This window comes from Rhincodon typus, chromosome 30 (genome assembly GCF_021869965.1).
Source record: "Rhincodon typus isolate 14 chromosome 30, sRhiTyp1.1, whole genome shotgun sequence".
NCBI lineage: Eukaryota > Metazoa > Chordata > Chondrichthyes > Orectolobiformes > Rhincodontidae > Rhincodon > Rhincodon typus.
The window spans coordinates 36,157,880-36,172,527 of NC_063361.1; the positions used below are offsets into that span (position 1 = coordinate 36,157,880).

Here is a 14,648-nt window from a genome sequence, read left to right on the forward strand (position 1 = left end):
CGCCTCAACACCGCCGAGCGGTACGAGCCCCAGCCCACCCCCCGGATGCTCACCCCCCCCCCCCCCCCCCCACCTCCAGCTGTTCCCCATCCCCCCCCCCGCGGCCTTGCCCATGCCGTGCCCGGTGGTACCTTGCCGTGGAGGGTGGTAGCGCTGGCGTCGCTCCGCTGTTCGTGCATGGGGGCGATGAGCGTCCACTGGTTAGTCTCGGGCTCGTACCGCTCGGCGGTGTTGAGGCGGACGTAGCCATCGAAGCCGCCCATGGCGTAGATGAAGCTGTCGAGCACCGTGACACTGACATAGCAGCGGCGGGAATGCATGGGGGCCACCTGCTGCCACGTCTTTTTAACCGGGTCGAAGCGCTTGACGCTGTTGAAATAGTCGACGCTGTCGAAGCCGCCGATGATGTAGACGAAGCCGTTCAGGTAGGCGGCTCCGTGATATGCCCGGGGGCTCTCCTCCTCACACGTTACATTGACCCAGCGGTCCGCCCGGGCATCGTAAGCCTCGATAGCGTTCGTGGGACTGCCCCCGCTCCAGCCGCCGATCGCAAACAGGATGGAGTACGGCAGCCGGGGTCTGGTCAGCGGGTTACGGAAATCCGAGTTGGACGGTCCGTTCATGTTCAGGTCGTACATGGCCTTTAGCGCGTTAATGATGATGGGCTTACAGTCATCGTTATCCTTCACATAATCATTGTTCTTCACGTTATTCATGAAATATTCGGCGTTCATCAGAGCCAGTCTGACCTGCCAGGGAGGGACGGGTGGTCAGAAATGATCAGAACCGCGACCGTTCACCCTTCTCAACCCTCCGCACCCCTTGCAGCACAGCCCTTTTGGTCATGAACGGCGCCACACAAATGCACGCAAACAGAAATTGCTGGACAAACTTCAGCAGGTCTGGCAGCCCCGCTCCCAGACCTGCTGTGTTGCCTTCCGCAATTTCTGCTTTATTTTCCTAATTTCCCGCAGCGTCTGCGGGAAGAGAAACACAGTTAACGTTTCGGGGAAGTTCAAAGGAGATGTAAGGGGTAAGTGATTTTTGGGAGGAGTGTGGAACACTCTGTGGTGATGCAGGCAGACACGTTAAGGGTGTTTAAGCGGCTTTGAGATAAGCACATGAATACGCAAGGAATGGAGAGTCATGGATCAAGGGCAGGCAAAAGGCAATTAGTTTCATTTGGCATCATGTTCAGCACAACATTGTGGGCTGAAGGGCCCGTTCCTGTGCTGCACTGTTCTATGTTCTATGAGTCTGATGACCCTTCTTCAGAACTGAGCGGACTGCTCTTTAAGCTCAAAACATTAACTGTTTTTTATTCATTCACAGGATCGTAGGTGATGGCCTAGTGGTATTATCGCTGAACTGTTAATCTAAAGACCCAGATAATGTTCTGGGGACCTGAGTTCACATATCCACCATGGTAGATGGTGAAATTCGAAGTCAATAAAAAAAATCTGTAGTTAAGAATCTAATGGTGACCATTGTCAATTGTTGGGGAAAACCCATCTGGTTCGCTAATGCCCTTTAGGGAAGGAAACTGCCATCCTTGTGACTCCAGAACCACAGCAATGTGGTTAACTCTTAACTGCCCTCTGGGTACTTAGGGATGGGCAATAAATGCAGCCTGGCCAGCAATGCCCCAATCCCATGAATGAATAAAGGATGTGGGCTTTGTTGGCTAGGGTATCATTTGTTGCCCATGGGGCAGTTAAGAGGCAACACCATTGCTGTGGGCCTGGAGTCACATGTAGGCTACACTAGGTGAGGACAGCAAACTTCCTTCCCTGAAGGGCACTAGTGAACCAGATGGGTTTTTCCAACAATCAATGATGGTTTCATCAACTCTGTTTCTGTCTTCGTAGATGCTGCCAGACCTGCCAAGTTTTTCCAGCACTTTGTGTGTGTTTCAGCATCGGTGGTTCTTTTGTTTTTAGTGCCACATAAATGAACTGAGATGGCTCCCGGAGGCACACGTACCAGTCAGCCTGGACCAAAGCCTTTAATCTTGGGCTTTTTTGCTGATCCCACACCCCGGCCGGCGGAGGGGGAGTGGGCGATGTTAGTTTGAACCATGTAATAGACCTCATTGTCCCTGAACTGTTCCCAAAAAGGGGGGGCTAAAACCAGTTCCTGCTCATTTCTCAATGGTCCCTGTAGGAAAGTACATCTCAGGCCTGGCGGGGGCGCGGGGAGCGGGGGTGGGTGTGGGTGTGGTGGTGAGGGGGTTGAGATAACCTGCTCAGCTTCCCCCAAACATTTACCCATCCAGAGAATTGTGAGTCTTTGGAATTACCTTCTTCAAAAGGAAGTGGATGCAGAATTTTTTATTTTTTTAAGGTCAAGGTAGATAGATTCTTGATGACCAAGGGGATGAAAGATTATCAGGGATATGCATCAATGTAAAGTTGAGGTTAAAATCAGAACAACCATGATCTTATTGAACAGTGGAGTAGGCTCGAAGGGCCGAATGGCCTGCTCCTGTTCCTTGCCTATAGGCTCAGCCCTAAGGAATGACCATGTGTGGGGGATGGGTGCAGGGGTAGTGGAAACAAGCCTGGCACCATTGTGGAATGTGTGGGGGGTGACAATAAAATAAGCGGCAAGGCAGACTCAAGCTTAGGTCAGTTCATGTATGGGATGGAGATTTAAACAATAAATGTGAAATCACAGCTGTTGCTTGTGTTCACAGGAGTGGAATTGATGGGTTCCTGGAGAAGCTTACTGGAAATACAGTTAATGAGACTGGAACATCCTGGATAATGAGGGACAGTTACCACAAAGGCTCAATGGGAAAAGACCACACTCTCAGGTACTTCCACCAAAGAACACTGAGTAGTTGGAATCCTTGCATGAGCCAGCAGTCTGTGTGTAACAAGGAACATTTTACACAGAATCCATTGTGATATAACCTACAATTATAGCAGTAGTGCCTGAGGCAACTCACTGTCACAGACTGGACCAAAATAAAACTGAACTGTCTTGCACTTTTAAGTGATGTCAAAATTGACTGATGTTACTTCTGTAAAATTTTATCAGTAAAACATATGTTGAGAAAAATGTATGATAAGAAGATTCTTCTACCCATTTATCATCAATCTGCAGAGATTTAATTCAAAGACTTGGAGTCACAAAATGCTATGAAGTCGTCAATAGGCTCCAGCTCCAATAATCACCACTTAAGAATAGATTGCTCCCATTGGTGAATTCTTCATCCACTCAGCACCAGGTACTTCCTCATGAGGAAGACAGTAATATATCCCAGAAAGAGGACTCCTTTAACCTTCTCCAATGGGGAATGACTTGTACTGTGCCTTTATAAGGGAAGGCCAAGATAGCAAACATAAAATAACAATCTTTTGTTTTTAAACACCACAAAATCTTGAAGTTAAATGTTAATTTTGTGTTGTTTATTACCCATGTATTTCAGCCAAATGCTTTCCCATTTATTGCCAAGTTGATGGCAGCTTTCTGTAGTGGACCAGTGTTTACCCAATTGGTCCCATTATAAGGCTGATAGGACCAATGAAAGAGAACAGGGATACTCCCAGTTGTGATACGTCTCAAGCTCAGGTGTAGGGTGAAGGGACAACATGCTAATCCATAGTTCCCACCAGTCTCTCTTTAACAACAAAAATATTTAACTGATACAAATGAAAGATACATCTAGCTCCTAATGTACCTTGGGCAGCAGTATGACAATGCACTTTTTCCTGATGTCTGGGTCTTGGGCAATCCACTTGAGAATGGCATCAAATACTACATCTTCTTGTTTCACATTCAACTCATCCTTCTCAATGATGTCTCTGAGCTCAAAGGCTGACAGCTCTAGGAACTCCTCACTCACCTTCACTATCTCCTCAAAATGGTGCAGGATATACATGTAGGCTTTGTGTCGGAGCTCTGGGCAGAAGTAGTAGTCTGCAAATTTGCAGATCCCGATGCAGTTTTCAAGGCATAACTGAGATTCAAGGAATTCACAACAAGCTCTGACAATTCCCAGGACATTGAACTGGTCTGCAGCAGCCAGGAGTCTCTCAACATTTTCCACAGTGACTGGGACTGTCCGAGTATATGCATATTCTATGATGAGCTTCATCATGTCGGGGGATACCCCTGGAATGTTGTACACCTTCTTTTCTATGCTGTTCCAACCGCTAGTAAATAGAGCCCTGCACAGCAAAGGACACAGAAAGCTTAGGAAAATAAGAGCGCACTTCTACCTAACTATTCTATCTGTCTCATCTTGCACCTGCTCTCTAGTAATCCAACTGAGGGCACTTTGGCTAAGTACATTTGAAATAAAAAAAGGCTGAGATATAAACTTAATCCTACAAGATGATTTAATTCCAAAATAAACTTCAAATGTTGTACTCTGCTCAGGCATCATTTGTTTGCGATCCTTTCTTTTAATGAATAACTTCAGTTGTTATTCCATTTTCTCCCATTTTCTTGATGGTGCATAGTTTTATCAGCATCAACTGTTCTTTGTCACTACAACTGCATTACTGCATCTACAAGATGCACTGCAGTAACTCATCAAAACTCCTTGGATAAGTATCTTCTGAGTCTATGACCTCTCCTGCTGAAAAGGACAATGGCAGCAGATATGTGGGAACACCACCCCCTACAAGTTCCCCTCCACACCATCCTGACATGGAAACATATTGCTGTTCCTTTAGTATTTCTCAGTCAAAATCGTAGAACTCCCTCCCTAACAGTATTGTGGGTGTCCATACATCCCAAGGATTGCAGTGGTTCAGAAAGGCAGCTCATCACCAGGGCAAGGAAATTAAGATGGGCAATAAATATTGGCCCAGCTGAGAGTGTCATGTCACATGTATTAATAGAAAAGAACAAGTTGCATTTAGTGGTGTCCAAAAGCCCTTTAGAGGGCCATTGTCAAGTGTGTGGCACAATGGCTTAATGGTTAACACCGCTGCCTCACAGCACCAGGAACACAGGTTTGATTCCACCCCTGGGTAGTTGTCTGTGTGGGATGTGCAGTTTAGGTGGGTTGGTCATGCTAAATTGCCTATAGTGTCCAGAGATGATCAAGTTAGCTGCGGGAAAGGCAGGGTTAGGGAATAGGGAAGGGGGATGGGTTTGTATTCTTCAGAGGGTTGGTGCAGACTCAATGGGCCACATGGCCTGTTTCTGCACTGTAGGGATTCTATGATGATACAACATTGTTATGAAGACCCATGAAAATATTAAAGCTGGATCAATGAGGGAGGCCACAAATGCAGAAACAGGCTATTCAGCCCATTGAGTCTACTGTGTCCATTCAATGAGATCATGGCTGGTAATTTTTGAGGAAGATCATAAAGGAACAAAGAGAGGTTTTGACAGGGAATTCCAGAACATAGTACCTGGGCAGCTGAAGGCACGACCACTAATGGTAGTCTAAAGAAATTAAAACAAAATAAGGGGCAGCATCAATGGAGAGAAAGACAGAATTAATGTTTCAGATTTTGATTAAAGATCATGAACCTGAAATGTTAACTGGACATTTCCCTGCATATGTTGCCTGAGCTTCTGAACACTTTCAGAACGTTCTGTCTTTTATTTCAGATTTCCAACAGCTGCAGTGTTTTTGCAATTCTCTTCGCGGGTTGAAAGAAGACAGGGTGCGGGAGAGGCCAGAATGGGAGGAATGCAGACTACTCCGCTGGCTGTAGGGTGGCAATACCTTCTGGGGATAAGGGATGGCAAGGCCCGTTGGAAAGGTGTGAATAGAAAGATTCCAATTTCAAACCGAGTATGGGGCAGCGATTATTGGATACTGGGTAAATGCCGGGTTATCAATTGGCGCTGAGCGGGCTGCTGGCCAGGGATAGTCGATATTCTGGCGTAGTTTTGGAGGATATGGCCAGGGTAAAGAAATAGCGTGTCGCCAAGGATCGATGCTTTTCAGGATAAGAGAGGTGGCAGTGTAGCATCGAGTAGAAAACATAACAGGGAATTCTCTGGTTAAGACCAGCTAGCCGCAATGTTGCAGAGAGTTTTAGCGATATCCCACTCTCATTGGCTTAGGAAGGAATGCCATAGCGTGTCTGTGAAGGTTACAAAGTTATGTATTCCGATTAATACCCTGTCATAGAGCTCCCTCCTGCAATCGTGTTGCATTTAAAATATTGCACCTTACCCTGTGGATTAATTCTGAATTTCACTTTACATTTTGAATTTCACTTGACATTTTGGGGGTGAATTATTTTGCCAGCCTTTCTATCAGCGTGGTTCCCACAGGGACTAGAGCACACACGAGGTGGCCTGGGCTGAGGAAGGAGTCTCTTTGCTGCAGTTACTGACCGAAAGTAGGAGCTACAGCTGCATAGGATATTCTTGTGGGCGTTGAAGTCAATGCCGTTCACTCTGATGAGCACGTCGCAGAGTTTTCCCTCAAGTCGAAGCTCATTGAAGATGGTACATGCCATGGCGCTCATCTTCCTCTCCATGGTGCTCTGCCTTAGCTGCCGGGTCGAGGTTGAGGGCTCCTCCATAGTGAAACGTTCAAACTAGAAGCAACTACAGAACTTTTTTTTTCCCAGTGAGCTTGGTGGATGTGCTCAGTGTGTAATTGCGGTTGTCACGATTTGTGTTTTCAGCGGCGCCGCTCAGGGTTCCAGAACCCAGCCAATTGTAACATCACTAAGGGGAAGGTCCCCAGCAGATCTGGTGGACTTCCATTTGGTGACATGGACAATGCAAGGTCCTCGCCTCAGTTTAGTGAGAGGTCATTCAGCATCCACTGGGCCGCAGAGTCAGTGCTAGCACCCGCTTACATTCTCTGTCAGATCCCGCCGACTTACTCCCTGCTCCTGTCAACTCACATGATGGATTTGTGACTGCCTTTGGTTTGTATGTCACCTACTTATTGACTGTTCTCATAACGTAAAAATTGACGGTGTGCGTTTCAAAATGACATAACAAAAGACAGTACTGGTAAGTTTACGGGCTGTAGGTAACTTCAAATCGTCCAAAAACAAGGCACAGATCTGTTGTGTTCACCCAGCTCTACACCATGTTATCACGGATCTGTTCAGACCGGGAGTTCTCCCGTGATGAATATTCTATGCTATTCCCGGCATATTCCTGAAATTCTGTTCATTTCCCACCTTTATGGCGCAGGAGAAATGTTCCCAGGAAGAACCATCTTGTTTCTTTCTTTCTCTCACTCTCTCTACGGCTGCCGCCAGACCTACTGAGTGTCTCCAGCACTTTCTGTGCTTTTTCTGAAAGCGTGTAGTGCCTGTCCCTGGCGCTGGATTTTCCTGGGAGCGGATCTCCGGGAGCTGTAGTTTCAAGGGCCACCACTCTCCATATCCACCCGGTGCGCCTCCCTGTCTCACTGGAAGCATTTACAGATAGATATCCAAACTATAATGGACACAATAATGGACCCACCTTCTAAGATCTGGAGGTCCTGGAGGGACACACAGTTCCAGGGAGGCTTACTACCAGCTGTGCCATAGGCCCTGACCCTCAGGTTGTTGCCTCTGGTTTATTAACATTTACAAGTGGAATGAGATAAAAATAGACAACCCCAGCATAGATTAATCTGGTTAAGACCGTTAGGCATAGGAACAGAAGTCGGCCATTCAGCCCATCGAGTCTACTCCACTATTTAATGGGATCATGACTGATCCGATAATCCTCAACTCCACTTTCCTGCTTTTTCCTTATAACCCTTGATTCCCTTACTGTTTAAAAATCTTTCTATCTCAGCCTTGAATATCCTGAATGACCCAGCCTCGACACCCCTCTGTGGTAAAGAATTCCACAGATTCACTATGGTCAGAGAGAAGAAATACCTGCTCATCTCTGTCTTAAATGTGTGGTCCCTCATTCTGAGATGATGTCCTCTGATCCTGGACTCTCCCACAGGGAGAAACAACCTCTCCACATCTACCCTGTCACCTCGCCTAAGTTTCTTATGGACTTCAGTGAGATCTCCTCTCATTCTCCTAAATCCCAATGTGTACCAGCTCTACCTACTCAACCTCTCTTCATTAATTCATTTAAAGCCCTCTCTACTGCCTTTTGCATGAAATATAGTTTAAGTTGCCTAGTGACACGTTGGCCACCAGTTAACAGAAACAGAATGTTTAGATAATTTTTGTTTTGTTTATTAATGAAACCTAGTGTGGGTTTCAGAAACAAAAACAGAAAATGCCGGGAAAGCTCAGGAGGTCTGGTATCATCTGTGGAGAGAAATTAGAGTTAATGTTTTAGGTCCAGTGACCCTTCAGGACACACTGGATCTGAAATGTTAACTCTGGTTTCTCTCCACAGATGCTGTCAGACCTGCTGAGTTTTTCCAGCAATTTATGTTTTTGTTTGTGATTTCCAGCATCTGCTGTTCTTTTGGGTTTGTTTTTGCCTAGTGTAGGGTTCTTTTGTCACAATGAATATCAGATAAATTAACCGTCTTCATGATCCAAGTGGTCATTTATACATTTTCGATGTCTCACTGAATAGTGGGGCTTGATGTCCAGCAAGCTGTTCCCATCAGGATCGTGAGAAAGTTTCAGAGGTTTGGATGCAGGATCTTTGAACCAGTTTTGATGTGTAGGATTGGTAGCGCATCATGTTGGCTCAGTGGTTGGCACTGCTGCCTCACAGTGCCAGGGACCCAGGTTTGATTCCACCCTCAGGCAACTGTCTGTGTGGAGTTTACACATTCTCCCTGTGTCTGCGCGGGTTTCCTCTGTGTGCTCTGGTTTCCTTCCACAGTCCAAAGATATGCAGGTTAGGTGGATTGGCCATGCTAAATTTCCCATATTGTCAAGGGATAGATGGGTTAGCCCTGGGAAATGCAAGGTTATAGGGATAGAGTAGGGGTGTGGGTCTGTGTGGGATGCTCTTTGTAAAGTTGGTGTGGACTCGATGGGCTGAACAGTTTTTATAGGGATCCTGTGATTAATTCATCGAGGACAGAAACCAGGTTTCTTGCAATGTAAAATGAAGTGGCACTGAAACAGCTCAAACTGTCCTGCACATGAAGGAGGTATCGCTGACTGGTTTACAAGTCCTGACTAAAGCTAAGGCCAGAGAATTGGCAAAAGGAATAAAGGTGGAAATTCCTGCAAAAGTTAGGAAGCAGAGATAATTAACATATTAGCACAGCATTTGGGATTGGTGGAGATACAAGAGGGACTAGGTACACCAAGTGATGAGTCATGTGAGTAAATGAAATTTCAATTGCAGGTAAAGGAGTTTGAAATGGAAAGGGAAATGGATCTTAAAAGAATTGAACTTGAGGGAAAAAAATGACGTGTACTGTACTTGGATCCTCTGTAGGCATTTAATAAGGTCATTCATCAAAGGCAAAGGAAATGAAAACTTGTGGTTCGGGGTTAATACTGGTTTGGACAGAGGATTGGCTGGCCAACAGAAAATGGGGTCATTTTCCAGTTGGCAAGATGTAACAGTGTGGTGCCACAGCGATCAGTGCTGGGGACTCAACTTCCTACAATGTACCTTAATGACTTGGATTCAGGAACTGACATATGATTGATAAATATGTTGATGGCACAAAGATAGGGAGGCAAAGTTTGTTGTAAAGTTGTCCATTTTGGCCAGAAGAATAAAACAAAACAAAGTATCAAAATAGTGAAAGATTGCAGAGCTCTGAGATGCAGTGTGAGTTCTCGTTGTCCTAGTAACCTGAATCACAAAGGTTAGCATGCAGTTGCAGCAAGTAATTAGGAAAGCTAATACAATGGTAATGTTTAATGTGAGAGCAATTGAATACAAAAGTTGGGAGGTTATTTCTTCAATAATACATGGCATTGATGAGACAACATCTGCAGTACTGTGTACAGTACAGTACTAGGTTCCTTATTTGAAGATGGCTGCAAATGTGTTGGAAGCAGCTCCGAGAAGGTTTACCAGACTAATACCTAAATGGGTTGGTTGTCTTATGAAGAAGTGGTGGACAGGTAAGGCTGAAGAAGTTTAGAAGAATAAGCGGCAACTTGGTTGAAACATATTAGATCCCGAAGGGTTTTATAAGATGCATGTAAAAGCTATGATTCTTCTTGTAGGAAAATCCAGAACTCCTGGACACTGTTTGAAAATCAGGGGCCACCCATTTAAGACAGAGATGAAGAGAAATTTATTGTTACAGAGAATCATGAGTTTTTGAAACTTTCTTTCTCAAAATGTACTGGAAGCAGAGTCTGTAATATTTTTAAGTCAGAAGTGGATATTTTTGATAAAAAGTGGGTGGAAGGTTATTGGGGTTAGGCATTGTTAGAGTTAATTAGGCTGTAAGGGTTAACTATGGAAAAGTAAAAAGCAGGCTTCAATTAATAAACCATGTAATAGCTGAACCTTATGCATCCTTAAGGATAGTGTCAACAGTAATCTCTAAACAACAATCAGTGCTTTCAAAACATTCTAAAGAGGTCTTGGAGCTGGACGAGATTTAGAGCAGGGGACAGGGTGGGTGTTAAATGATTCTTGACTGTGGTGAAAGAGAAGCCATTAGCGACATTAGTATATGACTTAGAACAGACATTTGTTTCCTATAATTTTATGAAGAAAAATTGGAATAATGGATGATGCAATGTCCACGTGGCAAAAATTTACATAAAGATATTGCCTTTTCCTGTAGACTTGAGTTATACAGGTTAACCCTTGAATGCACTTTCCTTGCATACTCTACACTTAAATAAATAATCAAAACCCTGCAATCACAACATTGGGAATCTGGCAGCATCAGATCAGCCATGATCTTATTGAGTGGAGGAGCTTGAGGGCCGAGTGGCCTAGTCTTGCTTCTAAGTCATATGGGGGAGGGGGGATGCTAATGCCACTGGGGTAGTAATCACACACTCAGCTATATTGCCATGTGGACACAGGTTCAAACAGCAGCTGGTGGAAGTTAAATTCTCTAATCACAGTAATGTTGCGCATGAAACTCTCATCACTTGTCACAAAAACACATCTGCTCATTTATGAGATCTGTTTTCCTTACCTGGTCTGGCCTATATGTGACTCCAGACTTTCAGCATTGTGGCTGACTCTTAATTTCCCTCTGAAATGCCCACGTAAGCCCCTCAGTCCAGGGGTAATTAGAGATGGGCAGTAAATGCTGGCCCTTACCAGCAACAACCACGACCCGTGACAAAAATGCAAAGACATAAAATTCAGCATCTATTTTTTATGTAGATATGATATTCCTTGGGCAACCAAAAACTCTCCCACCCTCACCCCCAGGGATACTGAGATGTGATCATTCATGGCATTCAGAATTCCCTTTATCATCCCAAATTTGCGGCAACAAAAAGGAAACAACAAACAATGATACCTCCTGGATGTTATGAATTATTTCCATTGGACTCTACATGAAGGAGGTCTACATGGTGCATCATCCTATTTCCAATTTATTCCCAGCCTATGAGCGTCAGTGACAAGACCAGCAGTGACTGTGTGACCCTAGTTATCTTCAAGAAGGTGGTGGTGAGCAGTCTGATAGATTAGGTACACCCCCAGCGCTAAGAACACTAATTATATGGGGGTGAGGTGGCTGGAGTGGACTGGGAAGCAGTTCAGCAGAAAACATTGTTGAGGAACAATGGCAGGCATGTTTTAAAATTCATTTTTAGGATGTAGGTGTTGCTGACTGGGTCAACATTTATTACCCATCTCTAATTGTTCTGGAGAAGCTGGTGATGAGCTGCCTTCTTGAACTGCTGCAGTCTGTGTGCTGTAGGTTGATCCACAATGCTGTTGGGGAGGGAGTTCCAGGATTTTGACTCAATGTTGAAGAAAATAGTTAATCATTCACAGCAAAGATATATCCCAGTGAGGAAGTAGGATTCCAGGAAGGCGATAAACCAACCAAAGAAGAAGAGGATGATATCAAATTGAAAGAAAGAACATACAACGTGGCAAAGATTAGTGGTAAACCAGAGGATTAGGCAAGAATCAAAAGCCAACCAAATATTGCCAAACTAAATCAGAAAATAAACTATGAAGCATGAATGTTGTCTGGAACATTGGGCAAACAGTTTGCTCTTTTTTGAATCTCAATCTTCCCAGAATCTGAGAATGTTTCACTTGATAACTTTTGTGAAAAATGAAAATAGAAGTGAGACAGAGACAACGGTAGAGATAGTGACACTTGCCTTTATAATAACACTGAAGACTCAAAATACCTATCAGTCATCTCACGTTCAAACCCTTGCAAACTGTGTTTGAGTTTAATGCTCCATCTGAGGGTTATTCCATGAGTTTCTTCCTCTTAAGCATGCAAAGATGTGTTAAAAATTGATTTGTCTTCCATTCAGCATTAAGCAGTTGTTATAAACAGTAATTGTCAGCTGTAGTTCAGAGGCCAGGATGGGGTTTGGGTGTAACAGGGTGCAAGCTTTGAGATGAAGAGCAGAGTGCAAGATTCAAACTAATGCCCAGTATTGCCTCAGGGTCGGATACTTACGAGTTTGAGACCTAATCCAAAACTTGAGGTCATAACTCAGGCTGATACTCCAAATGCAGTACTGAGGGAATGTGTCACTGTCAGAGGGTGCTAGCTTTGAAATGTCAAACCAAGGCTGCTCTCCCAGTGAAGGTACTAATTCCAGTATTTTGGGACCTATAAAAAAATACTGGGATGTTGTAAATCAGAGACAAAAATAGAAATTGCTGGAAAAGCCAAGCAGGTCTGGCAGCATCTGTGGAGAGAATCAGAGTTAACGTTTCAGGTCGAGTGACCCTTAGAACCCTGAGGTCTCTTGGGACCTAAACTTGTCCCTCAACCAATATAATTTAAAAAAGAGATCAGCTGGTTATTTCTGGTGGAATTGGGGCAAATTTTGATACAGAAACCCCAACCCCCCCCAACCAGGTCAGCCCTTGCTTCAGTGTTGTAATTCTGGGATAATCCTTGTCCCGAACTCTCACTGTGTGCATTGTGTCCCTCATTTCCGACACTGAACTTCAAACTTATTTCATATTGGCTGAAATGTGCTTTAAGAAGACAATTGGCAGATGAGTTTAATTGAGATAAATGTGAGGTGGTGCATTTTGGTAAGGCAAATCAGAGCAAGACTTACACAGTTAATAATAGGGTCCTGGGGACTGTTGCTGAACAAAGAGACCTAGGAGTGCAGGTTCTTAGTTCCTTGAAAGTGGAGCCGCAGGTTGAAAGGGTGGTGAAGAAGGCGTTTGGCATGCTTGCCTTCATTGGTCACAATATTGAGTATAGGAGTCAGGACGTCATGTTGCTGCTGTACAGGGCATTGGTGAGGCCACTTTTAGAATCCTAAATACAATCTGGTCTCCCTGCTATAGGAAGGATGTTGTTAAACTTGAGAGGGTTCAGAAAAGATTTACAAGGATGTTGCCAGGGTGGGAGGGTATGGGCAATAGGAAGACGCTGAATAGGGTTTTTTCCCCTGGAGTGTTGGAGGCTGAGGGGTGACCTTGTAGAGGTTCATAAAACCATAAGGGGCATAGATAGGGTGAATAGCCAAGGTCTTTTCTCCAGGAGTCCAAATCTACCGGGCATAGATTTAAGGTGAGAGGGAAAAGTTTTGGAAAGAACCTGAGGGGTACCTTTTTCACACAGAGGGTGGTGCATGTATGGATTGAGCTGCCAGAGGAAGTGGTTGAGGTGGGTACATTACAACATTTAAAAGGCGTCTGGATGGAGATATGAATAGGAAAGGTTTAGATGGATATGGACCAGATGCTGGCAAATGGGACTAGGATTAGGGTTAGACCAAAGGGTGGTCCTGTGCTGTATGACCCTAAGTAGCTGTGTTAGGTGCTACAGAAATGCAAGTCTTTATTTACCTACAACTCGGTATAAGCCTCAGGCAGTTCCATCTTTAAAATTCAAGGACAGAGTTGGAGCAAGGTGTGAGCTAGGAGCAATGCTTGGAATAAGACATTGATCAAGTCAATGCATGGGGAGTGTTCTAGATGAAGAGCAGACAGTGTAGGCCCAGAGAATTGGTTAAGGGTGCAGTGCAAATGGAGCACCAGGGTTAGGGTGCACTTAAGGAAGGGGGCAGAGGATAGGAAAGATTGGGGAAAAGAGTAATGGATGGGGAGAAGGGTTGGGGTGCACAGGAGGAACTAAGATTCAGATAGATAGTGAGAGGTTTGGGTTGGGATTGGGTAAGTTTTGTAGTGTAAGGTTTTAGCTATGTGATTGGATGCAAATTATGTTATTGTATGAGGCAGAATATGGGGTGTTGCCCAGAATAGATGGCATTTCAATCTTGCTGAGTTAGTGTTGTGGAATAGGGCATGAGGGATAGGTTGTGGTGTAGGTTTTGGGGTTATGAAGTTCGGCCTTGGATGTGAGTTTTGGGTGGGTTTGGGAAGCAGTTTTTAGTAGAGTTTGGGTATTTTGTGCCAGGTAATATTAGGACAGAGTTTGGATGATTTTAGCATGGTTTTTTTGGACAGAGTTTGTGTTTATTTGGAATAGGTTTGGGGTAAAGTTTAGGTCTTTAGTTTGGAGTAGGGTTTGAGGGTTCTGCTTGTCACGTTTGGAGGTAAGGTTTTGGTTGAGTTTGGAGGTAGGGGTTGTTGGGTTTGGTGGAGTTTGTGATTTGGGATAATAAGGTTTGTTGTGTTTTGGGGGTGCATGTCTGTATGTGAGGGTTGGGGATTGTGTGTGTGTG

At 44.6% G+C, this 14,648-nt stretch overlaps 3 protein-coding genes across 3 annotated transcripts in view; 2 read left to right on the top strand and 1 right to left on the bottom strand.

Moving 5' to 3' along the window:
- Nucleotides 1-6,506, bottom strand: part of LOC109926318 (kelch-like protein 10) — a 21,749-nt gene extending 15,243 nt beyond the window's left edge. The window contains exons 1-3 of the mRNA XM_048614578.1: nucleotides 6,316-6,506; nucleotides 3,686-4,175; nucleotides 132-749 (exon numbers count right to left, since the gene is read on the bottom strand). Coding sequence (XP_048470535.1) covers nucleotides 132-749; nucleotides 3,686-4,175; nucleotides 6,316-6,506 — 1,299 coding nt within the window. The remainder of the gene's footprint in view (nucleotides 1-131; nucleotides 750-3,685; nucleotides 4,176-6,315) is intronic.
- The window catches only part of LOC109923652 (endoplasmic reticulum protein SC65-like), a 149,748-nt gene that overhangs the window by 50,064 nt on the left and 85,036 nt on the right, over nucleotides 1-14,648 (top strand). The window lies entirely within an intron of this gene.
- LOC109926648 (cytosolic 5'-nucleotidase 3-like) overlaps nucleotides 1-14,648 on the top strand; it is a 60,500-nt gene that overhangs the window by 28,485 nt on the left and 17,367 nt on the right. The window lies entirely within an intron of this gene.